This window comes from Chiroxiphia lanceolata, chromosome 1 (assembly GCF_009829145.1).
Source record: "Chiroxiphia lanceolata isolate bChiLan1 chromosome 1, bChiLan1.pri, whole genome shotgun sequence".
Taxonomy (NCBI): domain Eukaryota; kingdom Metazoa; phylum Chordata; class Aves; order Passeriformes; family Pipridae; genus Chiroxiphia; species Chiroxiphia lanceolata.
The window spans coordinates 767658-793875 of NC_045637.1; the positions used below are offsets into that span (position 1 = coordinate 767658).

The window sequence follows — 26218 nt, forward strand, 5'->3', positions numbered from 1 at the left end:
ACCTCCTCCAGCTCCCCTAAACCCCCTCCCACACCCTCCAAACCCCCTCCCAGGCCCCAAAACCCTTTCCTTGTCCCCCCAAACCCCCTCCCAGCTCCCCCAAATTCCCCTCCCAGCCCCCCCAAACCCCCTCCCAGCTCCCCCAAATCCCCTCCCAGCTCCCCCAAATTCCCCTCCCAGGCCCCCCAAACCCCCTCCCAGCCCCCCCAAACCCCCTCCCACACCCTCCAAACCCCCTCCCAGCTCCCCCAAACCCCCTCCCACACCCTCCAAACCCCCTCCCACACCCTCCAAACCCCCTCCCACAGCCCCCAAACCCTTTCCAGCTCCCCCAAACCCCCTTCTACACCACCTAAACCTCCTCCCAGCCCCCCCAAACCCCCTCTCAGCTCCCCCCCAAACCCCCTCCCAGCTCCCCCAAATCCCCTCCCACACCCTCCAAACCCCCTCCCACAGCCCCCAAACCCCTTCCAGCTCCCCCAAACCCCCTCCTACACCACCTAAACCTCCTCCCAGCCCCCCCAAAGCCCCCCCAACCCCCCCCCCCCCCCCCCCAGACCTTGAGGGCGGCCTCGTATCTCTCCAGCTCCGCCAGGCGCTCCCCGATTTTCCGGTGGGCGACGGCGCATCCCAAGGGATCCCCGGCCCCTTCCAGCAGCCTCAGCTCCTCCCTGTGCTCCTCCAGAGCCTCCTCGTAGCGCCCTGGGGGGGAATTACAGCCTGGGGGGGGCTTCCAAGGCCTTGGAAAACCCCTGGATTCGGGATTCGGGCTCACCCCGAGCGGCCAAGAGCTCCCCGAGGCGGTTGCAGGCGGCGGCGGCGTCCGCGACATTCCCGGAGAGAAGAGACTTTTCCTTGGATTTCTGGAGCTCTGGGGGGGGATGGAAGAGGGTCAGACCCCCCCTCAGAAAGTTGGGGGGCACCTCAAAGTCGGGGGGGAGGGTGGGGGGGGAACCCCCTTGTCGGGATTTAGGGAGGGGGAAAAAGGACACACGGACGCCGAGAGGTTTGGGGTGGGATGGGAATGGGATTGTCCTAAAAAGAGGGAAGTGATCCCTCCCCCCCCCAAAAGGGACATGGGGGACCCTCAGGGACACAGGGAGACCCCCCTCAACCCCAAAAGGATCCAAGGAGTCCCCCAGGTCCTGAGAAATCCCATGAAGGATTCAGGGAATCTCCCTCGAGGATCCAAGGAGTCCCCCAGGTCCTGAAAAATCCCATGAAGGATCCAGGGAATCCCCCCAAGAATCCAGGGAGCCCCCCCAGGGACACAGGGAGACCCCCAACCCCAAAAGGATCCAAGGAGACCCCCAGGTCCTGAGAAATCCCATGAAGGATCCAGGGAATCTCCCTCGAGGATCCAAGGAGTCCCCCAGGTCCTGAGAAATCCCATTTAAGGATCCAGGGAATCCCCCCAAGAATCCAGGGAGCCCCCCAGGGACTCAGGGAGACCCCCAACCCCAAAAGGATCCAAGGAGTCCCCCAGGTCCTGAGAAATCCCATGAAGGATCCAGGGAATCTCCCTCAAGGATCCCAGACTCCCTCCCTTCCCCCAGGGACACAGGGATCCCCCAGGATCTCAGGGAGACCCCAAGGATCCAGGGAACCCCCCCCCCCCAAATTTGAGGAACCCCCTTTAGGACTCAGAAACATCCCACACACCCCAGGACAGGAGGAACCCGAGGAATCCCATTAAGGATCCAGGGAATCCCCCCCAAGGATCCAGGGAGTCCTTCCCAGGGACTTGAGGAGACCCCAAGGGATCAGGAAACCCCCCCAGGGACACAGGGAGACCCCAACCCCAAAAGGATCCAAGGAGTCCCCCAGGTCCTGAGAAATCCCATTAAGGATCCAGGGAATCTCCCTCAAGGATCCAGGGAGTCCCCCAGGTCCTGAAAAATCCCATTAAGGATCCAGGGAATCCCCCCCAAGAAATCAGGGAGTCCTTCCCAGGGACTTGAGGAGACCCCCAAGGAATCAGGAAACCCCCCCAGGGACACAGAGAGACCCCCAACCCCAAAAGGATCCAAGGAGTCCCCCAGGTCCTGAGGAATCCCATGAAGGATCCAGGGAATCCCCCCAAGAAGCCAGGGAGCCCCCCCAGGGACACAGGGACCCCCCCCCCCCAGGGTAGGGAGGGAGAATTTGGGGGGGCAGGAGGGGGATTAAGGGACCCCCGGGGTGGGGGGATTTGAGCCCTTTGAGAGGGGGGGATTTGATCCCATGGGGTGGGTGAGGGACCCCCAGGGGGGGGCTGAGGGACCCCCAGAGGGGCTGAGGGACCCCCAGAGTGTCTGAGGGACCCCCTGGAGGAGCTGAGGGACCCCCAGAGTGTCTGAGGGACCCCCAGAAGGGGCTGAGGGACCCCCAGAGTGTCTGAGGGACCCCCAGAAGGGGCTGAGGGACTCCCAGAGTGTCTGAGGGACCCCCTGGAGGGGCTGAGGGACCCCAAGAGGGGCTGAGGGACGCCAGGAGTGTCTGAGGGACCCCTGGAGGGGCTGAGGGACCCCAAGAGGGGCTGAGGGACCCCGTGAGGGGCTGAAGGAGTCCCAGAGTGTCTGAGGGACCCCTGGAGGGGCTGAGGGACCCCCAGGAGGGGCTAAGGGACCCCCAGGAGGGGCTGAGGGACCCCTGGAGTGTCTGAGGGACCCCCTGGGTGTCTGAGGGACCCCTGGGGTGTCTGAGGGACCCCAAGAGGGGCTGAGGGACCCCGGGAGGGGCTGAGGGACTCCCAGAGTGTCTGAGGGACCCCTGGAGTGTCTGAGGGACCCCCAGGAGGGGCTGAGGGACCCCCTGGGTGTCTGAGGGACCTGAGAGGTGTCTGAGGGACCCCTGGAGGGGCTGAGGGACCCCTGGAGGGGCTGAGGGACCCCAGGAATGTCTGAGGGACCCCTGGGAGTGTCTGAGGGACCCCAGGAGTGTCTGAGGGACTCCCAGAGTGTCTGAGGGACCCCTGGGGTGTCTGAGGGACCCCTGGAGTGTCTGAGGGACTCCCAGAGTGTCTGAGGGACCCCTGGGGTGTCTGAGGGACCCCTGGAGTGTCTGAGGGACCCCCAGGAGGGGCTGAGGGACCCCCAGGAGGGGCTGAGGGACCCCCAGGAGGGGCTGAGGGACCCTGGGGGTGTCTGAGGGACCCCTGGAGTGTCTGAGGGACCCTGGGGGTGTCTGAGGGACCCCTGGAGGGGCTGAGGGACCCCCAGAGTGTCTGAGGGACCCCGGGAGGGGCTGAGGGACCCCCGGGGGGGGCTGAGGGACTCCCAGAGTGTCTGAGGGACCCCCGGGGGGGGCTGAGGGACCCCTGGAGTGTTTGAGGGACCTCAGGAGGGTCAGAGGGACCCCCCGAAGGGGCAGAGGGACGCCAGGGGTGTCTGAGGGACCCCAGGAGTGTCTGAGGGACTGGGAGGTGTCTGAGGGACCCCCAAAGTCTCTGAGGGACGTCAGGGGTGTCTGAGGGACCCTGTGAGTGTCTGAGGCACCCCAGGAGGGGCTGAGGGACCCCGGGGATGTCTGAGGGACCCTCTGGGTGTCTGAGGGACCCCGGAGTGTCTGAGGGACCCTGGGGGTGTCTGAGGGACCCCGGGAGGGGTCAGAGGTACCCTGGAAGGGGCAGAGGGACCCCTGGAAGGGGCTGAGGGACCCCTGGAAGGGGCTGAGGGACCCTCGCAAGTGTCTGAGGGTCCCCGGGAGGGGTCAGAGGTACCCTGGGAGGGTCAGAGGGACCCCTGGGAGGGTCAGAGGGATCCCCGGGGGTGTCTGAGGGACCCCTAGAGGGGCTAAAGGAGCCCAGAAGGGGCTGAGGGACCCCAAGAGGGGCTGAGGGACCCCAGGAGTGTCTGAGGGACCCGGGGGGTGTCTGAGGGACCCCCTGAGTGTCTGAAGGACCCTGGGGGTGTCTGAGGGACCCCTGGAGTGTCTCAGGGACCCGGGGGGTGTCTGAAGGACCCTGGGGGTGTCTGAGGGATCCCTTGGGTGTCTGAGGGACCCCGGGAATGTCTGAGGGACCCGAGGAAGGGCTGAGGGACCCCAGAGATGTCTGGGGGACCCCCTGGGTGTCTGAGGGACCCCGTGAGTTTCTGAGGGACCCCTGGAGGGGCTGAGGGATCCCGGGGGTGTCTGAGGGACCCCTGGAGTGTCTCAGGGACCCGAGGGGTGTCTGAGGGATCCCTTGGGTATCTGAGGGACCCCTGGAAGGGCTGAGGGACCCCGAGAGTGTCTGAGGGACCCCTGGAGTGTCTGTGGGAAGCTGGGGGTGTCTGAGGAACCCCGGGAGGGGTCAGAGGTACCCTGGGAGGATCAGAGGGACCCCTGGGAGGGGCTGAGGGACCCCGGGGATATCTGAGGGACCCTCTGGGTGTCTGAGGGACCCCTGGAGTGTCTGAGGGAATCTGGGGGTGTCTGAGGGACCCCTGGAGGGGTCAGAGGTACCCTGGGAGGGTCAGAGGGACCCCCGGAAGGGGCAGAGGGACCCCCCGGGGGTGTCTGAGGGATCCCGGGAGTGTCTGAGGGACCCCCGGGGGGTGTCTGAAGGACCCCCGGGGGTTGTCTGAGGGACCCCCCCCCGCCCCTCCCGAGGAGGCCCCGGCGCCGCCGCGGGCTCAGCGCGGCCGGGTGGGGAAGGGGGGAGGTTGCAGCCCGAGCCGCGGGTGTTGCCGCTCCCCCCGTTATTCCCCGTTATTCCCCGTTATCCCCGGTGCCTCCCCCGCCCCGCCCGGTCCCCGCTCACGGCGCAGCTCCCGCGGCCCCTCCGCGCTCATCGCGCCGCTCCCGCCGCCGCCGCCGGCCCCGCCCCCCAGGCGCCGCCATTGGCTGCGCCGCCCGCCCCCCCGCCGCGACCCGATTGGCTGATCGCGCCGCGCCGATGGCTCCCATTGGTCGGCGCGCGAGAAAGACACGCCCCCCCCTCGGTGAGGCGGGGGCGGGAACCCGAGGGACGACGGGAGGTGTGGCGGGAGCGCGCGGGGCATCATGGGAGGAGTGGCGGAAGTGCCGCCGGGGGATTCCCAGTAACTCCCAGTAACCCCCAGTAATTCCCAGTGCCCCCCAGTAACTCCCAGTAATTCCAGTGCCCCCCAGTAACTCCCAGAAATTCCCAGTGCCCCCCAGTAACTCCCAGTGTTCCCGGTAACTCCCAGTGCTCCCAGTAACCCCCAGTAACTCCCAGTGCCCCCCAGTAACTCCCAGTGTTCCCAGTGACCCCCAGTGGTCCCAGTGCCCCCCAGTAACTCCCTAGGGCTCCCAGTGCCCCCAGTAACTCCCAGTGCCCCCCAGCAGCTCCCAGTGCCCCCCAGTAACTCCCAGTGTTCCCAGTGACCCCCAGTGCCCCCCAGTAACTCCCAGTAACCCCCCAGAAACTCCCAGTGCCCCCCAGTAACTCCCAGCAATTCTCAGAGCTCCCAGTAGCTCCAGTGCCCCCCAGTAACTCCCAGTGTTCCCAGTGACCCCCAGTGCCCCCAGTAACTCCCAGTGCTCCCACTAACTCCCAGTGCCCCCAGTAGCTCCCAGTGTTCCCAGTGACCCCCAGTGCTCCCAGTAACTCCAAGTAACTCCCAGAGCTCCCAGTAGCTCCCAGTGCCCCCCAGTAACTCCCAGTAATTCTCAGAGCTCCCAGTAGCTCCCAGTGCCCCCCAGTAACTCCCAGTGTTCCCAGTGACCCCCAGTGCTCCCCGTAACTCCCAGTAATTCCCAGTGCCCCCCAGTAACTCCCAGTGTTCCCAGTAACTCCCAGTGCCTCCCAGTAACTCCCAGTGTTCCCAGTGACCCCCCAGTAACTCCCAGTGCCCCCAGTAACTCCCAGTAACTCCCACTGCTCCCAGTACCTCCCAGTGCCCCCAGTAACTCCCAGTGCCCGCAGTAACTCCCAGTGTTCCCAGTGACCCCCAGTGCTCCCAGTAACTCCCAGTAGCTCCCAGTGCCCCCCTGTAGCTCCCAGTGCTCCCAGTAAATCCCAGTGCTCCCAGTAACTCCCAGTAACTCCCAGTGCCCCCAGTAGCTCCCGGTGCCCCCCAGTAACTCCTCAGTGCTCCCAGTACCTCCCAGTACCTCCCAGTGCCCCCCAGCAACTCCTCAGTGTTCCCAGTAACTCCCAGTAACTCCCAGTGACCCCCCACTAACCCCCCGTGCTCCCAGTGCCCCCCACTAACTCCCAGTAACTCCCAGTCCTCCCAGTAACTCCCACTGCCCCCAGTAACTCCCAGTGACCTCCAGTAACTCCCAGTGACCCCCCACTAACCCCCCGTTCTCCCAGTAACTCCCAGTGACCCCCAGTAACTCCCAGTGCTCCCAGTAACTCCCAGAGCTCCCAGTAACTCCCAGTGCTCCCAGTGACCCCCAGTAGCTCCCAGTGCTCCCAGTGACCCCCAGTAGCTCCCAGTAACTCCCAATAACTCCCAGTGCCCCCAGTAGCTCCCAGTACTTTCCAGAGCTCCCAGTAACTCCCAGTGACCCCCAGTAACTCCCAGTGTTCCCAGTGACCCCCAGTGCTCCCAGTAACTCCCAGTAACTCCCAGTGGCTCCCAGTAAGCCCCAGTGCTCCTGGTAACTCCCAGTAACCCCCAGTGTTCCCAGTAACTCCCAGTGCCCCCAGTAGCTCCCAGTAACTCCCAGTGCCCCCCAGTAACTCCCACTGCTCCCAGTACCTCCCAGTGACCCCAGTAACTCCCAGTAGCTCCCAGTGCCCCCCAGTAACTCCCAGTGCCCCCCAGTAACTCCCACTGCTCCCAGTACCTCCCAGTGACCCCAGTAACTCCCAGTAGCTCCCAGTGCTCCCCAGTAACTCCCAGAGCTCCCAGTAACTCCCAGTGCTCCCAGTAACTCCCAGTGCTCCCAGTAACTCCCAGTAACTCCCAGTGCCCCCAGTAGCTCCCAGCAACTCCCAGTGTTCCCAGTAACTCCCCAGTGCTCCCAGTAACTCCCAGTAACTCCCAGTGCCCCCCAGTAACCCCCAGTGCCCCCCAGGAACTCCCAGTGTTCCCAGTAACTCCCAGTGCTCCCAGTAGCATCCAGTGCTCCCAGTAACTCCCAGTGTCTCCCAGTAACTCCCAGTGTTCCTAGTGACCCCCCAGTAACTCCCAGTGCTCCCAGTAACTCCCAGTGCTCCCAGTAACCCCCAGTGCTCCCAGTAACTCCCAGTGCCCCCAGTAGCTCCCAGTGTTCCCAGTAACTCCCCAGTGTTCCCAGTAACTCCCAGTGACCCCCAGTAACTCCCAGTGCTCCCAGTAACTCCCAGTAACCCCCAGTGCTCCCAGTAACTCCCAGTGACCCCCAGTAACTCCCAGTGTTCCCAGTAACTCCCAGAGCTCCCAGTAACTCCCAGTGCCCCCCAGTAACTCCCAGTGCTCCCAGTAACTCCCAGTGCCCCCCAGCAACTCTTCAGTGCTCCCAGTAACTCCCAGTGCCCCCCAGTACCTCCCAGTGCTCCCAGTAACTCCCAGTAACTCCCAGAGCTCCCAGTAACTCCCAGTAACTCCCAGTAACTCCCAGTGCTCCCAGTGCCCCCCAGTACCTCCCAGTGCTCCCAGTAACTCCCAGTAACTCCCAGAGCTCCCAGTAACTCCCAGTAGCTCCCAGTGCCCCCCAGTAACTCCCAGTAATTCTCAGAGCTCCCAGTAGCTCCCAGTGCTCCCCATAACTCTCAGAACTCCCAGTAACTCCCAGTGCTCCCAGTAGCTCCCAGTAACTCCCAGTAACTCCCAGTGCCTCCCAGTAACTCCCAGTGCTCCCAGTAACTCCCAGTGCTCCCAGTAACTCCCAGTGCTCCCAGTAACTCCCACTGCTCCCAGTAACTCCCAGTAACCCCAGTAGCTCCCAGTAACTCCCAGTGCTCCCAGTAACTCCCAGTAACTCCCAGAGCTCCCAGTAACCCCCAGTGCTCCCAGTAACTCCCAGTAACTCCCAGTGCCCCCAGTAGCTCCCAGCAACTCCCAGTGTTCCCAGTAACTCCCCAGTGCTCCCAGTAACTCCCAGTAACTCCCAGTGCCCCCCAGTAACCCCCAGTGCCCCCCAGGAACTCCCAGTGTTCCCAGTAACTCCCAGTGCTCCCAGTAGCATCCAGTGCTCCCAGTAACTCCCAGTGTCTCCCAGGAACTCCCAGTGTTCCTAGTGACCCCCCAGTAACTCCCAGTGCTCCCAGTAACTCCCAGTGCTCCCAGTAACCCCCAGTGCTCCCAGTAACTCCCAGTGCTCCCAGTAGCTCCCAGTGCTCCCAGTAACTCCCAGTAACTCCCAGAGCTCCCAGTAACCCCCAGTGCTCCCCGTAACTCCCAGTAACTCCCAGTGCCCCCCAGTAACTCCCAGTGCTCCCAGTAGCTCCCAGTAACTCCCAGTGCCCCCAGTAACTCCCAGTAGCTCCCAGTGTTCCCAGTAACTCCCAGTAACTCCCAGTGCTCCCCAGTAACTCCCAGTGCTCCCAGTAGCTCCCAGTAACTCCCAGTGCCCCCAGTAACTCCCAGTAGCTCCCAGTGTTCCCAGTAACTCCCAGTAGCTCCCAGTGTTCCCAGTAACTCCCAGTAGCTCCCAGTAACTCCCAGTAGCTCCCAGTAACTCCCAGTGCTCCCAGTACCTCCCAGTGTTCCCAGTACCTCCCAGTGTTCCCGGTAACTCCCAGTGCTCCCAGTAACTCCCAGTAACTCCCAGTGCTCCCAGTAACTCCCAGTGCTCCTGGTAACTCCCAGTAATTCCCCAGTGTTCCCAGTAACTCCCCAGTGCTCCCAGTAACTCCCAGTGCTCCCAGTAGCTCCCAGTGCCCCCCAGAAACTCCCAGTGACCCCCAGTCCTCCCACTAACTCCCAGTAACTCCCAGTGCCTCCCAGTAACTCCCAGTGCTCCCAGTAGCTCCCAGTGCTCCCAGTAGCTCCCAGTGCTCCCAGTAACTCCCAGTAACTCCCAGAGCTCCCAGTAACCCCCAGTGCTCCCCGTAACTCCCAGTAACTCCCAGTGCCCCCCAGTAACTCCCAGTGCTCCCAGTAGCTCCCAGTAACTCCCAGTGCCCCCAGTAACTCCCAGTAGCTCCCAGTAGCTCCCAGTGACCCCCAGTGCCCCCAGTAACTCCCAGTAGCTCCCAGTGTTCCCAGTAACTCCCAGTAACTCCCAGTGCTCCCCAGTAACTCCCAGAACTCCCAGTAACTCCCAGTGCCCCCAGTAGCTCCCAGTAACTCCCAGTACCTCCCAGTGCCCCCCAGTAACTCCCAGAGCTCCCCAACAGCCCCAAACTTTGCTTTAAAACTCCCCAATTTGGCTTAAAACCCTCCAAACCTTCAAATTTTGGCTTAAAAAAAAAACCCCAAAAAATTCAAATTTTCATTCAAAAACCTCCAATTTCGGTTTAAAAACCATCAAATTTCGGTTAAAAAACCCCCAAACTTTGCTTTAAAACTCCCCAATTTGGGCTTAAAAACCTCCAAACCTTCAAATTTTGGCTTAAAAAAAAACCCCAAAAATTCAAATTTTCATTCCAAACCCTCCAATTTCGGGTTAAAAACCATCAAATTTTGGTTAAAACCCCCCCAAACTTTGACTTAAAACTCCCTAATTTGGGTTAAAAACTTCAAACCCCTCAAATTTTGGTCGAAAACCCCCAACAAGCCTAAATTTTGGGGTTCAAAAACCCCAATTTCAGTAAAAAAACCTCCAAACCTTCAAATTTTGGCTAAAAAAAACCACCAAAAAATTCAAATTTTCATTCAAAAACCTCCAATTTCGGTTTAAAAACCATCAAATTTAGGTTAAAAAACCCCCAAACTTTGCTTTAAAACTCCCAAATTTGGGCTTAAAAACCTCCAAACCTTCAAATTTTGGCTAAAAAAAAAAACCAAAAATTCAAATTTTCATTCAAAAACCTCCAATTTCGGTTTAAAAACCATCAAATTTCGGTTAAAAAGCCCCCAAACTTTGGCTTAAAACTCCCTAATTTGGCTTAAAAACCTCAAACCCTTCAAATTTTGATTGAAAACCCCCAACAAACCTAAATTTCGGGTTCAAAAACCCCCAATTTCGGTAAAAAAACCTCCAAACCTTCAAATTTTGGCTAAAAAAAAAACCCAAAAAATTCAAATTTTCATTCCAAACCCTCCAATTTCGGGTTAAAAACCATCAAATTTTGGTTAAAAAGCCCCCAAACTTTGACTTAAAACTCCCTAATTTGGGTTAAAGGCCTCACACCCTTCAAATTTGGGTCAAAAACCCCCAACAAGCCCAAATTTTGGGTTCAAAAACCCCCAATTTTGGTAAAAAAACCTCAAACCCTTCAAATTTTGGTCGAAAACCCCCAACAAGCCTAAATTTTGGGGTTCAAACCCCCCAATTTTGGTTAAAAAACTCAAACCCTTTAAATTTGGGTTGAAAACCCCCAACAAGCCCAAATTTTGGGGTTCAAAAACCCCAATTTCGGTAAAAAACCTCCAAACCTTCAAATTTTGGCTTAAAAAAAAACCCCAAAAAATTCAAATTTTCATTCCAAACCCTCCAATTTCGGGTTAAAAACCACCAAATTTTGGTTAAAAAGCCCCCAAACTTTGACTTAAAACTCCCTAATTTGGGTTAAAAGCCTCAAACCCTTCAAATTTGGGTCGAAAACCCCCAACAAGCCCAAATTTTGGGTTCAAAAACCCCAATTTCGGTAAAAAAACCTCCAAACCTTCAAATTTGGGTCGAAAACCCCCAACAAGCCCAAATTTTGGGGTTCAAAAACCCCAATTTCGGTAAAAAAACCTCAAACCCTTCAAATTTTGATTGAAAACCCCCAACAAACCTAAATTTCGGGTTCAAAAACCCCATTTTTGGTTAAAAACCTCCAAACCTTCAAATTTTGGCTAAAAAAAAAAACCCCCAAAAATTCAAATTTTCATTCCAAACCCTCCGATTTCGGTTTAAAAACCATCGAATTTTGACTTAAAAACACCCAAAAACCTCGAACTCCCCAAATTCGGGTCGACCCCCCCCCCCCCAAAATCTGGGGCGGATCCCCCCCCCCCCAAAAAAAAAAAAACCCTCCAAGAATTGGAAAACTCCCCGTTTTTTTTTATTCTCGAGGAAAACGGGCGGGGGCTGCGCCGCCCCCTCCCCCCCCCGGCACCACCCCCGACCCCAAAAACCGCCCCCGAGACCCCCCCCGGGTTCTGATGGTTCCAAGACCTTCCCGTTGGGTTTCCACCATCCTTTGATGCTTCCAAGACCTTCCCGTTGGGTCGTCGCCGTCGTTCGACGCTTCCGAGACCTTCCCGTTGGGTTTCCACCAGTTTTGGTTGGGTTCAAGCCATTTATTGTCAAATTCCAGATGGTTTTGATGCTTCCAAGACCTTCCCATTGAGTTTCCCATTGGGTCTTGATGCCACCATCCTTTGATGGCTCCAAGACCTTCCCGTTGGGTTCCCACCATTGTTGATGCTTCCAAGACCTTCCCGTTGGGTTTCTACCAGTTTTGGTTGGGTTCAAGCCAATTTTTGTCAAATTCCAGATGGTTTTGATGGTTCCAAGACCTTCCCGTTGGGTCGTCGCCGTCGTTCGACGCTTCCGAGACTTTCCCGTTGGGTTTCCACCAGTTTTGGTTGGGTTCAAACCATTTTTTGTCAAATTCCAGATGGTTTTGATGCTTCCAAGACCCTCTCATTGGGTTTCCACCATCCTTTGGTGCCACCATCCTTTGATGCTTCCAAGACCTTCCCGTTGAGTTTCCACCATCCTTTGATGCTTCCAAGACCTTCCCGTTGGGTCGTCGCTGTCGTTCGACGCCTCCGAGACTTTCCCGTTGGGTTCCCACCAGTTTTGGTTGGGTTCAAACCATTTATTGTCAAATTCCAGATGGTTTTGATGGTTCCAAGACCTTCCCATTGGGTTTCCACCATCCTTTGATGCTTCCAAGACCTTCCCGTTGAGTTTCCACCATCCTTTGATGCTTCCAAGACCTTCCCGTTGGCTTTCCACCAGTTTTGGTTGGGTTCAAACCATTTTTTGTCAAATTCCAGATGGTTTTGATGCTTCCAAGACCCTCTCATTGGGTTTCCACCATCCTTTGGTGCCACCATCCTTTGATGCTTCCAAGACCCTCCCGTTGGGTTTCCACTCATTTTTCATGGTTTCAAACCAATTTTTGACAGTTTCACACCAATTCTTGATGCTTTCCAACCAATTCTTGACGGTTTCCAACCCTTCCCCTCGGTTTTCCCGCATTTTTGGAGGGTTTCAAGCCCTTCCCGTTGGGTTTCCCACCATTTTCTGTCACTTTTAGGCCATTTTTTTGCCGCTTCCAAGCCATTTATTGACGATTTCAAACCATTCCCAACATTTTTTGCCACTTTTAAGCCATTTTTTGACAATTTCAAGACCTTCCCAGTGGTTTCCCACCATTTTTTGTCACTTTTAGGCCATTTTTTCATGGTTTCAACCTATTTTTTTGACGGTTTCCCACCATTTTTTGTCACTTTTAGGCCATTTTTTCATGATCTCAACCTACTTTTTGATGGTTTCCCTCCATTTTTTGTCACTTTTAGGCCATTTTTTCACGGTTTCAACCTAATTTTGACGGTTTCCCATCATTTTTTGTCACTTTTAGGCCATTTTTTGATGGTCTCCCACCATTTTTTGTCACTTTTAGGCCATTTTTTTGTCACTTTTAAGCCATTTTTTGATGGTTTAAAAACATTCCCGTTGGTTTCCCACCATTTTTTGTCACTTTTAGGCCATTTTTTGTCACTTTTAAGCCATTTTTTGACAATTTCAAGACCTTCCCAGTGGTTTTCCACCATTTTTTGTCACTTTTAGGCCATTTTTTCATGATCTCAACCTACTTTTTGACAGTTTCCCACCATTTTTTGTCACTTTTAGGCCATTTTTTGATGGTTTCCCACCATTTTTTGTCACTTTTAGGCCATTTTTTCAGTTTCCCACCATTTTTTGTCACTTTTAGGCCATTTTTTTGTCACTTTCAAGCCATTTTTTGATGGTTTGAAAACACTCCCGTTGGTTTCCCACCATTTTTTGTCACTTTTAGGCCATTTTTTCATGATCTCAACCCACTTTTTGATGGTTTCCCACCATTTTTTGTCACTTTTAGGCCATTTTTTTGTCACTTTCAAGCCATTTATTGATGATTTCAAGACCTTCCTGTTGGTTTCTCACCATTTTTTTGTCACTTTTAGGCCATTTTTTCATGGTTTCAACCTATTTTTTGATGGTTTCTCACCATTTTTTGTCACTTTTAGGCCATTTTTTCATGGTCTCAACCTACTTTTTGACGGTTTCCCTCCATTTTTTATCACTTTTAGGCCATTTTTTCATGGTTTCAACCTAATTTTGACGGTTTCCCATCATTTTTTGTCACTTTTAGGCCATTTTTTGATGGTCTCCCACCATTTTTTGTCACTTTTAGGCCATTTTTTTGTCACTTTTAAGCCATTTTTTGATGGTTTAAAAACATTCCCGTTGGTTTCCCACCATTTTTTGTCACTTTTAGGCCATTTTTTGTCACTTTTAAGCCATTTTTTGACAATTTCAAGACCTTCCCAGTGGTTTTCCACCATTTTTTGTCACTTTTAGGCCATTTTTTCATGATCTCAACCTACTTTTTGACAGTTTCCCACCATTTTTTGTCACTTTTAGGCCATTTTTTCATGGTTTCCCACCATTTTTTGTCACTTTTAGGCCATTTTTTCATGGTTTCCCACCATTTTTTGTCACTTTTAGGCCATTTTTTTGTCACTTTCAAGCCATTTTTTGATGGTTTGAAAACACTCCCGTTGGTTTCCCACCATTTTTTGTCACTTTTAGGCCATTTTTTCATGATTTCAACCTACTTTTTGATGGTTTCCCACCATTTTTGGTCACTTTTAGGCCATTTTTTCTCAATCTCAACCTATTTTTTGATGGTTTTCCACCATTTTTTGTCACTTTTAGGCCGTTTTTTGATGGTTTCCCACCATTTTTTGTCACTTTTAGGCCATTTTTTTGTCACTTTCAAGCCATTTTTTGATGGTTTGAAAACATTCCCGTTTGTTTCCCACCATTTTTTGTCACTTTTAGGCCATTTTTTCATGGTTTCCCACCAATTTTTGTCACTTTTAGGCCATTTTTTCATGATCTCAACCTACATTTTGATGGTTTCCCACCATTTTTTGTCACTTTTAGACCATTTTTTCGTGGTCTCAACCTATATTTTTGACGGTTTCCCACCATTTTTTGTCGCTTTCAGGCCATTTTTTTGTCACTTCCAAACCATTTATTGACGATTTCAAGCCATTCCCATTGAGTTCCCCCCACTTTTTGATGGTTCCAAGACACCCCATTGGGTTTCCCAACACTTTTTGTCGCTTTTAGGCCATTTTTTTGTGGTCTCAACCTATTTTTTGATGGTTTCCCACCATTTTTTGTCACTTTTAGGCCATTTTTTCATGGTCTCAACCTACTTTTTGACGGTTTCTCACCATTTTTTGTTGCTTTTAGGTCATTTTTTTTCTCACTTTCAAGCCATTTATTGATGGTTTCCCACATTTTTTTGTCACTTTTAGGCCATTTCTTCATGATCTCAACCTACTTTTTGACAGTTTCCCACCATTTTTTGTCACTTTTAGGCCATTTTTTCATGATCTCAACCTATTTTTTGATGGTTTCTCACCATTTTTTGTCACTTTTAGGCCATTTTTTTGTCACTTTCAAGCCGTTTTTTGATGGTTTAAAAACATCCCCGTTGGTTTCCCACCAATTTTTTGTCACTTTTAGGCCATTTTTTCATGGTTTCAACCTACTTTTTGACCATTTCCCACCATTTTTTGTCTCTTTTAGGCCATTTTTTGATGGTTTCCCACCATTTTTTGTCGCTTTCAGGCCATTTTTTCGCGGTCTCCACCTACTTTTTGACGGTTTCCCACCATTTTTTGTCGCTTTCAGGCCATTTTTTCGCGGCCTCCACCTACTTTTTGACGGTTTCCCACCATTTTTTTGTCGCTTCCAAGCCATTTATTGACGCTTTCAAGCCACTCCCACCGGCTTCCCCCCCGCTCTTCCGAGACATCCCGCCGGCTCTTCCCAACGCTTCCTCGCCGCTTCCCAACCGAACGCCACCGGGAGGGGGGAAAGGGAAAGAGGGGGGGGTGGAGGGGGGAAAAAAAAGGAGGGAGGATCCGAGGGGGTCCTTTTTTTTTTTCTTTTTTTTTCCTTTTTTTTTGTAATTTCTCCAAGTCTCATTTTTGGATCTGGAATATAAAAAGCCGGAGGTTGATGTTTTTGGCCGCCAGCAGTTTGTTGCACTCCACCGAGTCGACGATGGGCAGGGCCATGTAGTCGGTCTCGTTGTTCTCGTTGCTGAAGACGAAGTGGTAGATGACGGGGTTGATCTTGACGTCGTCGTAGGGCCCCTCGAGGAGCAGGAAGGAGCATTCCATGGGGGAGTTGATCTTGCTCTTGAGGATGAGCTGGAAGGAGAGCGTGCGCTTGCACGACAGGTTGGGGTTCCTCTCCGAGTCGTTGACCCGCGCCTTGAGCACCCAGGTCTGGTTGAGGACGGTGAGCCGCGGCGTCTCGTAGTAGAGCCGCGTGATGAAGTCGTCGGTGCGGTACGGGCGGAACTGCACCTCTGGGAAACAGGGAAAAGGGTGGCAGAGGGGGGTGTTTCGGGGGGATTGGGACACCCAAACCCCCCTCTGGGGACCCTCCCCGGGCACCCACGGCCGACCCCGGGAACCCTCGGCCGACCCCGGGTGGAGCAGGAGGAGGGAACGGGGTCTACGGCAATGGGGGGGGAGGGAGATCCTGATGAGGGTTGTGAGGGTTTGCCGTGGCCAATGGCATTCCAGGAACCATCCCCAGATCCCAGAGGGACTCATCAGGGTCCTACAACATTCCAGGAACCAGTCTCAGATCCTAAAGGGACTCATCAGGGTCATAAAGAATTTCTGGAACCATCCCCAGATCCCAAAGGGACTCATCAGTGTCCTACAACGTTCCAGGAACCATCAACAGATCCCAAAGGGACTCATCAGGGTCCTAAAGAATTTCTGGAACCAGCCCCAGATCCCAGAGGGACTCATCAGGGTCCTACAACATTCCTGGAACCATCCCCAGATCCCAAAGGGACTCATCAGGGTCCTACAACATTCCAGGAACCAGCCCCAGATCCCAAAGGGACTCATCAGGGTCCTAAAGAATTTCTGGAACCAGCTCCAGATCCCAGAGGGACTCATCAGGGTCCTACAACATTCCTGGAACCCCCAACAGATCCCAAAGGGACTCATCAGGGTCCTACAACATTCCTGGAACCCCCAACAGATCCCAAAGGGACTCATCAGGGTCCTAAAGAATTTCTGGAACCATCCCCAGATCCCAAAGGGACTCATCAGGGTCCTACAACATTCCAGGGACCATCCCCAGATCCCAAAGGGACTCATCAGGGTCCTACAACATTCCAGGAGCCCCCAGGGTTTGTGGGATGAGGAGCCCCCAGGGTTTGTGGGAAGGGGATGAGGAGCCCCCAGGGTTTGTGGGATGAGGAGCCCCCAGGATTTGTGGGATGAGGAGCCAACAGGGTTTGTGGGATGAGGATGAGGAACCCCCAGGGTTTGTGGGATGAGGATGAGGAGCCCCCAGGGTTTGTGGGATCAGGAGCCCCCAGGATTTGTGGGATGAGAAGCCCCCAGGATTTGTGGGATGAGGATGAGGAGCCCCCAGGGTTTGTGGGATGAGGAACCCCCAGAGTTTGTGGGATGAGGAGCTCCCAGGATCTGTGGGATGAGGAGTCCCCAGGATTTGTGGGATCAGGAGCCCCCAGGTTTTGTGGGATGAGGAGCCCCCAGGATTTGTGGGATGAGGAGCCCCCAGGATTTGTGGGATGAGGAACCCTCAGGATTTGTGGGATGAGGAGCCCCCAGGGTTTGTGGGATGAGGAGCCAACAGGGTTTGTGGGATGAGGAACCCCCAGGGTTTGTGGGATGAGGAGTCACCAGGGTTTGTGGGATGAGGAGCCCCCAGGGTTTGTGGGATGAGGAACCCTCAGGATTTGTGGGATGAGGAGCCCCCAGGGTTTGTGGGATGAGGAGCCAACAGGGTTTGTGGGATGAGGAGCCACCAGGATTTGTGGGATCAGGAGCCCCCAGGATTTGTGGGATCAGGAGCCAACAGGATTTGTGGGATGAGAAACCCCCAGGGTTTGTGGGATCAGGAGCCTCCAGGGTTTGTGGGATGAGGATGAGGAACCCCCAGGGTTTGTGGGATCAGGAGCCACTGGGGTTTGTGGGAAGGGGATGAGGAGTCCCCAGGATTTGTGGGAAGGGGATGGATGAGGAGCCCCCAGGGTTTGTGGGATCAGGAGCCCCCAGGATTTGTGGGATGAGGAACCCCCAGGATTTGTGGGATGAGGAGCCACCAGGATTTGTGGGATGAGGAGCCACCAGGATTTGTGGGATGAGGAGCCACCAGGATTTGTGGGATCAGGAGTCACCAGGATTTGTGGGATCAGGAGCCAACAGGATTTGTGGGATGAGGAGCCACCAGGGTTTGTGGGATGAGGAGCCCCCAGGGTTTGTGGGATGAGGAGCCCCCAGGGTTTGTGGGATGAGGAACCCCCAGGTTTTGTGGGATGAGGAGCCAACAGGATTTGTAGGATCAGGAGCCCCCAGGGTTTGTGGGATGAGGAACCCCCAGGATTTGTGGGATGAGGAGCCCCCAGGGTTTGTGGGATGAGGAACCCCCAGGGTTTGTGGGATGAGGAGCCACCAGGGTTTGTGGGATGAGGAGCCAACAGGGTTTGTGGGATGAGGAACCCCCAGGTTTTGTGGGATGAGGAGCCAACAGGATTTGTAGGATCAGGAGCCCCCAGGGTTTGTGGGATGAGGAACCCCCAGGATTCGTGGGATGAGGAGCCACCAGGGTTTGTGGGATGAGGAGCCAACAGGATCTGTGGGAAGGGGATGAGGAGCCCCCAGAGTTTGTGGGATGAGGATGAGGAGCCCCGAGGGTTTGTGGGATCAGGAACCCCCAGGGTTTGTGGGAAGGGGATGAGGAGCCCCCAGGGTTTGTGGGATGAGGAGCCCCCAGGGTTTGTGGGATCAGGAACCCCCAGGGTTTGTGGGAAGGGGATGAGGAGCCCCCAGGGTTTGTGGGATGAGGAGCCAACAGGGTTTGTGGGATGAGGAACCCCCAGGGTTTGTGGGATGAGGAACCACCAGGATTTGTGGGATCAGGAGTCCCCAGGGTTTGTGGGATCAGGAGCCCCCAGGATTTGTGGGATGAGGAGCCCCCAGGATCTGTGTTCAGAACTCAATCCCCCCCCCAAGCCGTGAGGCCGAGCGGGCTTCCCAGGCTTCCCGGGCTTCCCGTGCTTCCCGGGTACCTGTGTATCCGATCTTCTCGAAGCTGAGCAGGCTGAAGATGCTGTTGTAGAGCTGCATCTCCTTCTTCCTCGTTTGGTCCATCTCGTCCAGGATCTCCATGAGCTCGTTGCCCGTTTTGGTGGGGTGGGTGCACTCGGCCTCGTGCACCGACAGCTCGTGGTACGGGCCCTGCCAGGGGCACCCGATCCGCTTGTACTTGCACTGGGTCACCCTGGGAGAGGGGGAAAACGTGGAAAAACCGTCAGGGAAGGGCGGGAATTTCTGGGAATGGCCGGGTTGGTGCCGGGGAGGGCGGAGGGATCGCAAAGCGGGGCTTGGGAAATGGGGGAGGGACGGGGAAAAGCATCGGCGGTGAAGTCGGAGCCAGGAGGAAGGTTTGGGAATGTGGGAGAGACGTGGAAAAGCATCAGTGGTGCAGGTGGATGTAAAAGCAAGGCTTGGGAATTTGGGAGAGACATGGAAAACTGTCAGTGGTGCAGGTGGATCCAGAAGCAAGGCTTGGGAATGTGGGAGAGACGTGGAAAAGCATCAGTGGCACGGCATGGATTGGGAATGTGGGAGAGACATGGAAAAGCATCAGTGGCACAGCGAGGCTTGGGACTGTGGGAGAGACGTGGAAAACCATCAGAAGCAACTGGATACAGAAGGAAGACTGGGAAATGTGGGAGAGACATGGAAAACCATCAGTGGCACAGCAAGGTTTGGGAATGTGGGAGAGACATGGAAAACCATCAGTGGTGCAGGTGGATGGTAAAGCAAGGCTTGGGAATTTGGGAGAGACATGGAAAACTGTCAGTGGTGCAGCTGGATCCAGAAGCAAGGCTTGGGAATGTGGGAGAGACGTGGAAAAGCATCAGTGGCACGGCATGGATTGGGAATGTGGGAGAGACATGGAAAAGCATCAGTGGCACAGCGAGGCTTGGGAATGTGGGAGAGACATGGAAAACCATCAGTGGCACAGCATGGATTGGGAATGTGGGAGAGACATGGAAAAGCATCAGTGGTGCAGCAAGGCTTGGGAATGTGGGAGAGACATGGAAAACCATCATTGGTAGCCAGATCCAGAAGCAAGACTGGGAAATCTGGGAGAGACATGGAAAACCATCAGTGGTGCAGGTGGATCCAGAAGCAAGGTTGGATAATGTGGGAGAGACATGGAAAACCATCAGTGGCACAGCAAGGCTTGGGAATGTGGGAGAGACATGGAAAACCACCAGTGGTGCAGTTGGATACAGAAGGAAGACTGGGAAATGTGGGAGAGACATGGAAAACCACCAGTGGCACAGCTGGAGCGTGGTGGATTCCCATGGGAGATGCCAACTGGGCGTGGCAGGATGCGGACACTGGAAAGGGGGGAACCAGAGGATTCTGCCGGATGCCAACGCGGTTCCGGGTCCTTTCCCAAACCTCCACGGCTTCCCAGGGAGGTGGGATGATGCCAGGGGGGAATTTTGGACCAGGAACACCCTGTGCCAGGGGCTGGAGAGAGAACTGGCCCTGCCATGGGTGTGAAGCCACCTCAGAGCTTCCCAAGGAGGTGGGATGATGCCAAGGGGGAATTTTGGGGTGGGAACACCCTGTGCCAGGGGCTAGAGGAGAAACTACCTTTGCCACGACTCCATCACTTCCCAGGGAGGTGGGATCCCACCAGGGAGGGATTTTGGACCAGGAACACCCTGTGCCAGGGGCTGGAGAGAGAACTGGTTTTGCCATGGGTGTGAAGCCACCTCAGAGGTTCCCAAGGAGGTGGGATGATGCCAGGGGGGAATTTTGGGGTGGGAAGACCCTGTGCCAGGGCCTGGAGAGAGAACTGGCTTTGCCATGACTCCAGAGCTGGTTCCATCACTTCCCATGGAGGTGGGATCCCACCAGGGAGGGATTTTGGGATGGGAAGACCCTGTGCCAGGGGCTGGAGAGAGAACTGCCTTTGCCATGACTTTGGAGCTGACTCAGGGCTTCCCAAGGAAATTGGATGATGCCAAGGGGGAATTTTGGAATGGGAAGACCCTGTGCCAGGGGCTAGAGGAGGAACTGCCTTTGCCACGACTCCATCACTTCCCAGGGAGGTGGGATCCCACCAGGGAGGGATTTTGGGGTGGGAAGACCCTGTGCCAGGGCCTGGAGAGGGAACAGGCTTTGCCATGGTCCTGAAGCCACCTCAGAGTTCCCCAAGGAGGTGGGATGATGCCAGGGAGGAATTTTGGGATGAGAACACCCTGTGCCAGGGGCTGGAGAGAGAACTGGCTCTGCCATGGGTGTGAAGCCACCTCAGAGCTCCCCAAGGAGGTGGGATGATGCCAAGTGGGAATTTTGGGGTGGGAACACCCTGTACCAGGGGCTGGAGAGAGAACTGGCTTTGCCATGGTCCTGAAGCCACCTCAGAACTTCCCAAGGAGGTGGGATGATGCCAGGGAGGAATTTTGGGGTGGGAACACTCTGTGCCAGGGCCTGGAGAGGGAACAGGCTTTGCCATGGTCCTGAAGCCACCTCAGAGTTCCCCAAGGAGGTGGGATGATGCCAGGGAGGAATTTTGGGATGAGAACACCCTGTGCCAGGGGCTGGAGAGAGAACTGGCTCTGCCATGGGTGTGAAGCCACCTCAGAGCTCCCCAAGGAGGTGGGATGATGCCAAGTGGGAATTTTGGGGTGGGAACACCCTGTACCAGGGGCTGGAGAGAGAACTGGCTTTGCCATGGTCCTGAAGCCACCTCAGAACTTCCCAAGGAGGTGGGATGATGCCAGGGAGGAATTTTGGGGTGGGAACACTCTGTGCCAGGGCCTGGAGAGGGAACAGGCTTTGCCATGGTCCTGAAGCCACCTCAGAGCTCCCCAAGGAGGTGGGATGATGCCAAGGGGGAATTTTGGGTTGGGAACACCCTGTACCAGGGCCTGGAGAGAGAACTGGCTCTGCCATGGGTGTGAAGCCCCCTCAGAGCTCCCCGAGGAGCCGAGATCCCACCGGGGAGCGCCTTCGGCACGGGAACCCTCACCGCACCCTCGAGGGCGGCACCGAAACGCCTTCCCCCCCCAACCCCGGCACCGCCAACGCCCGGAACCACCCCGACCCCTTGGGGCCACCCCTCTCACCGGTCCTGGCACTCCTCCTTCTGGTGCCTCTCGAGCAGGGAGCGGGGGAACTGCTGGGCGCAGAAGCCGCACTCGGAGGGCAGCTCGCTGACCGCCTTCTCCACGGCCAGGTTGCGGCAGCACAGGCTCTTGCTGATCTCGCAGCGGCAGTTGGGGCACGTCGCCTGCTCCTCCTTCAGCCGCGCGTCCGCCAGCAGGTGGATGAAGCAGCCGGCGCACATCAGGTGCCCGTTGGTGCACTGGGGACACGGGGGAAGAGACGTCAGGGAAACTGGGAATCGGGAATCGGGAATTGGGAAGGAGAGCCCGGTGAGGGAATTGGGAATTGGGAAGAAGAGTCTGGTTAGAGGGTCCCACCACTGGGAATTGGGAAGAAGAGTCTGGTTAGAGGGTCCCACCACTGGGAATTGGGAAGAAGAGTCTGGTTAGAGGGTCCCACCACTGGGAATTGGGAAGAAGAGTCTGGTTAGAGGGTCCCACCACCAGGAATCGGGAAGAAGAGTCTGGTCAGGGAACTGGGAATTGGGAAGGAGAGCCCAGTCTGGGGGTCCCATCACCGGGAATTGGGAACGGTCAGGGAACTGGGAATTGGGAAGAAGAGTCTGGACAGGGAACTGGGAATCGGGAAGGAGAGCCCGGTCAGGGAACTGGGAATTGGGAAGAAGAGTCTGGTCAGGGAACTGGGAATTGGGAAGAAGAGCCCGGTGAGGGAACTGGGAATTGGGAAGAAGAGCCCGGTGAGGGAACTGGGAATTGGGAAGAAGAGTCTGGTTAGAGGGTCCCACCACCAGGAATCGGGAAGAAGAGCCCGGTCAGGGAACTGGGAATTGGGAAGGAGAGCCTGGTGAGGGAACTGGGAATTGGGAAGGAGAGCCCGGTGAGGGAACTGGGAATTGGGAAGGAGAGCCTGGTGAGGGAACTGGGAATTAGGAAGGAGAGCCCGGTCTGGGGGTCCCATCACCGGGAATTGGGAACAGTCAGGGAACTGGGAATTGGGAAGAAGAGCCCGGTGAGGGAACTGGGAATCGGGAAGAAGAGCCCGGTCAGGGAACTGGGAACTGGGAATTGGGAAGAAGAGCCCGGTCAGGGGACTGGGAATTGGGAATTGAGAAGGAGAGCCCGGTCAGGGAACTGGGAATTGGGAATTGGGAAGGAGAGCCCGGTCAGGGAACTGGGAATTGGGAAGAAGAGTCTGGTTAGAGGGTCCCACCATTAGGAATCGGGAAGAAGAGCCCGGTCAGGGGACTGGGAATTGGGAAGAAGAGCCCAGTCAGGGGACTGGGAATCGGGAAGAAGAGCCCGGTCAGGGAACTGGGAATTGGGAATTGGGAATTGGGAATTGGGAAGAAGAGCCCGGTGAGGGAACTGGGAATTGGGAATTGGGAATTGGGAAGAAGAGCCCGGTGAGGGAACTGGGAATAGGGAAGAAGAGTCTGGTCAGGGAACTGGGAATTGGGAAGAAGAGCCCGGTCAGGGGACTGGGAATTGGGAAGAAGAGCCCGGTGAGGGAACTGGGAATTGGGAATTGGGAATTGGGAAGAAGAGCCCGGTCAGGGAACTGGGAATTGGGAAGAAGAGCCCGGTGAGGGAACCGGGAATCGGGAATTCGCGGGTGGATTCGTGGACGAACACCCCGGAGACGCCCCGGTCTGGCTTCACGGGGGGGAGGGGTTTGCTTCTCCATGGATTTGGGGGGTTTGGGGTCAGTTTTTGGGGTTCTCCATGGATTTGGGGGGTCTGGGATCATTTTTGGGGCTCTCCATGGATTTGGGGGTGTCTGGGATCAGTTTTTGGGGCTCTCCATGGATTGGGGGGTGTCTGGGATCAGTTTTGGGGCTCTCCATGGATTTGGGGGTGTCTGGGATCAGTTTCTGGGGCTCTCCATGGATTTTGGGGTGTCAGGGATCAGTTTTTGGGGCTCTCCATGGATTTTGGAGGTGTCAGGGATCAGTTTTTGGGGCTCTCCATGGATTTGGGGGTGTCTGGGATCATTTTTGGGGCTCTCCATGGATTTGGGGTGTCAGGGATCAGTTTTTGGGGCTCTCCATGGATTTGGGATGTCTGGGATCAGTTTTTGGGGCTCTCCATGGATTTGGGGTGTCTGGGATCAGTTTCTGGGGCTCTCCATGGATTTTGGGGCTCTCCATGGATTTGGGGTGTCTGGGATCAGTTTTTGGGGCTCTCCATGGATTTGGGGTGTCTGGGATCAGTTTTGGGGCTCTCCATGGGTTTGGGGGGTCAGGGATGATTTTTGGGGCTCTCCATGGATTTGGGGGGTCAGGGATCATTTTTGGGGCTCTCCATGGATTTGGGGGTGTCTGGGATCAGTTTTTGGGGCTCTCCATGGATTTGGGGTGTCTGGGATCAGTTTCTGGGGCTCTCCATGGATTTTGGGGCTCTCCATGGATTTGGGGTGTCTGGGATCAGTTTTTGGGGCTCTCCATGGATTTGGGGTGTCAAGGATCATTTTTGGGGCTCTCCATGGATTTGGGGGGGCTGGGATCAGTTTCTGGGACTCTCCATGGATTTTGGGGCTCTCCATGGATTTTGGGGTGTCTGGGATCAGTTTCTGGGGCTCTCCCAAAATGGGAATTCCCTGTAAAAAAAAAAAAAAATGGGAATTCCCCGAAAAAAAAAAAGAAAAAAAAAAGACGGGAATCCCTCTCCCAAAAAAATACGGGAAGGCCAAAAAAAAAAATGGGAATCTGGAAAGGAAGACGGGAATCCCTCCCCAAAAAAAGGAAGGAATGGTCAAGAAAAGTTGGGAATTGGAAAAAAAAAGATGGGAATCTCCACCAGGAAGAGACGGGAATGACACTAAAAGAGGGGGGGGAAAGCTTCCCAAAATCCCGGGATCCCAGAATTCCGAGGGATCCTGAAGGGTTGGAATGTTTGGAAGAGTTGAGACCCCCCCAGATCCCACGGGATGAGCGGGATTGGGTCCGGAATTCCCGAGGGAAAAGGGTCCAACGGGAGCGGATCCGAGGGTTCGGAACGTTGGGATTGGGGATTCCAGAGGAGCTCGGAATGTTGGGATTGGGGATTCCAGAGGGGATCGGAATGTTGGGATTGGGGATTCCAGAGGAGCTCGGAATTCCAGGATTGGGGATTCCAGAGGATCTTGGAATGTTGGGATTGGGGATTCCAGAGGGGCTCGGAATGTTGGGATTGGGGATTCCAGAGGGGATCGGAATGTGGGGATTGGGGATTCCAGAGGATCCTGGAATACTGGGAATGGGGATTCCAGAGGAGCTCGGAATTCCGGGATTGGGGATTCCAGAGGAGCTCGGAATGTTGGGATTGGGGATTCCAGAGGATCTTGGAATGTTGGGATTGGGGATTCCAGAGGAGTTCGGAATTCCAGGATTGGGGATTCCAGAGGGGATCGGAATGTTGGGATTGGGGATTCCAGAGGAGCTCGGAATGTTGGGATTGGGGATTCCAGAGGAGTTCGGAATGTTGGGATTGGGGATTCCAGAGGGGATCGGAATGTTGGGATTGGGGATTCCAGAGGGGCTCGGAATTCCAGGATTGGGGATTCCAGAGGAGCTCGGAATGTTGGGAATGGGGATTCCAGAGGGGATCGGAATGTGGGGATTGGGGATTCCAGAGGGGATCGGAATGTGGGGATTGGGGATTCCAGAGGAGTTTGGAATGTTGGGATTGGGAATTCCAGAGGGGATCGGAATGTTGGGATTGGGGATTCCAGAGGGGATCGAAATGTTGGGATTGGGGATTCCAGAGGAGTTCGGAATGTTGGGATTGGGGATTCCAGAGGGGATCGGAATGTTGGGATTGGGGATTCCAGAGGGGCTCGGAATTCCAGGATTGGGGATTCCAGAGGAGCTCGGAATGTTGGGAATGGGGATTCCAGAGGGGATCGGAATGTGGGGATTGGGGATTCCAGAGGGGATCGGAATGTTGGGATTGGGGATTCCAGAGGGGTTCGGAATGTTGGGATTGGAATTCCAGAGGGGTTCGGAATGTTGGGATTGGGGATTCCAGAGGATCTTGGAATGTTGGGATTGGGGATTCCAGAGGAGCCAGGATGATCCCAATCCACTTCTCCATCCATCCATCCCGAAATCCAGAGTGGGAATCTTTTCTCCCAGAAAAAAACAGATGGGAATGCCCCTTCCCAGAAAAAAAAGGTGGGAATGCCAAGAAAAAAAAACGGGAATCCTCTCTCCCAGAAAAAAAAAAGATGGGAATTCCCCTTCCCAAAAAAAAAAAAAAAAGGAATGCCAAGAAAAAAAATGGGAATTCTCTCTCCCAGAAAAAAAAAAGATGGGAATGTCAAGAAAATAAAAAGTGGGAATGCCAAGGAAAAAAAAAGTGGGAATCTCCTCTCCTAAAAAAAAAAAGATGGGAATCCCTCTCCCAAAAAAAAAAAAAGATGGGAATGCCAAGAAAAAAAATGGGAATTCCCTCTCCCAAAAAAAAGCAAAGATGGGAATCCCCCTTCCAAAAAAAAAATGGGAATGCCAAGAAAATAAAAAGTGGGAATCCTCTCTCCCAGAAAAAAAAAGATGGGAATGCCAAGAACAAAAAAAGTAGGAATCTCCCTCCCCCAAAAAAATGGGAATCCTCAAGAAAAAAGATGGGAATGCCAAGAAAATTAAAAGTGGGAATCCCCTCTCCCAGAAAAAAAAATGGGAATTCCCTCAAAAAAAAAAATGGGAATGCCAAGAAAAAAAATGGGAATCCCTCCAAAAATGAAGGGAATGCCCCCTAAAAAAAAGTTGGGAATGCCAAGAAAAAAAAAAGTGGGAATCTCCTCTCCCAAAAAAAAAAAAAAAAGGTGGGAATGCCAAGAAAAAA

The 26218-nt window shown here is 54.8% G+C and overlaps 2 protein-coding genes and 1 long non-coding RNA gene across 7 annotated transcripts in view; all 3 read right to left on the bottom strand.

The window, feature by feature from the left end:
- The window catches only part of TONSL (tonsoku like, DNA repair protein), a 5687-nt gene extending 723 nt beyond the window's left edge, over positions 1–4964 (bottom strand). The window contains exons 1-3 of the mRNA XM_032700847.1: positions 4724–4964; positions 776–871; positions 560–702 (exon numbers count right to left, since the gene is read on the bottom strand). Coding sequence (XP_032556738.1) covers positions 560–702; positions 776–871; positions 4724–4964 — 480 coding nt within the window. The remainder of the gene's footprint in view (positions 1–559; positions 703–775; positions 872–4723) is intronic.
- A 6210-nt stretch (positions 4965–11174) lies between these two features.
- On the bottom strand, positions 11175–11916 carry LOC116788463. 2 transcript variants are annotated; one of them, XR_004357641.1, is made up of 4 exons: positions 11816–11916; positions 11652–11692; positions 11350–11471; positions 11175–11291 (listed from the first exon to the last, which is right to left on the bottom strand). It is a non-coding gene; the product is annotated as an uncharacterized LOC116788463 (long non-coding RNA). The 2 variants fall into 2 exon arrangements; XR_004357642.1 differs by lacking the exon at positions 11816–11916 and adding an exon at positions 11734–11749.
- A 2234-nt stretch (positions 11917–14150) lies between these two features.
- CYHR1 (cysteine and histidine rich 1) lies at positions 14151–21661 on the bottom strand. 4 transcript variants are annotated; one of them, XM_032691300.1, is made up of 4 exons: positions 21398–21661; positions 18311–18522; positions 14897–15559; positions 14184–14326 (listed from the first exon to the last, which is right to left on the bottom strand). In XM_032691300.1, the coding sequence occupies exons 1-3, from the start codon at positions 21616–21618 to the stop codon at positions 15168–15170; spliced, it is 825 nt and encodes a 274-aa protein (XP_032547191.1). In that variant the 5' UTR covers positions 21619–21661; the 3' UTR covers positions 14184–14326; positions 14897–15167. The 4 variants fall into 4 exon arrangements, 2 of the variants coding, with proteins under 2 accessions (XP_032547191.1, XP_032547184.1); XM_032691293.1 differs by having other exon boundaries at positions 14184–14389; XR_004357640.1 differs by lacking the exons at positions 14897–15559; positions 18311–18522; positions 21398–21661 and adding an exon at positions 14581–14640 and having other exon boundaries at positions 14151–14389.
- Between the last annotated feature and the right edge of the window lie 4557 nt (positions 21662–26218).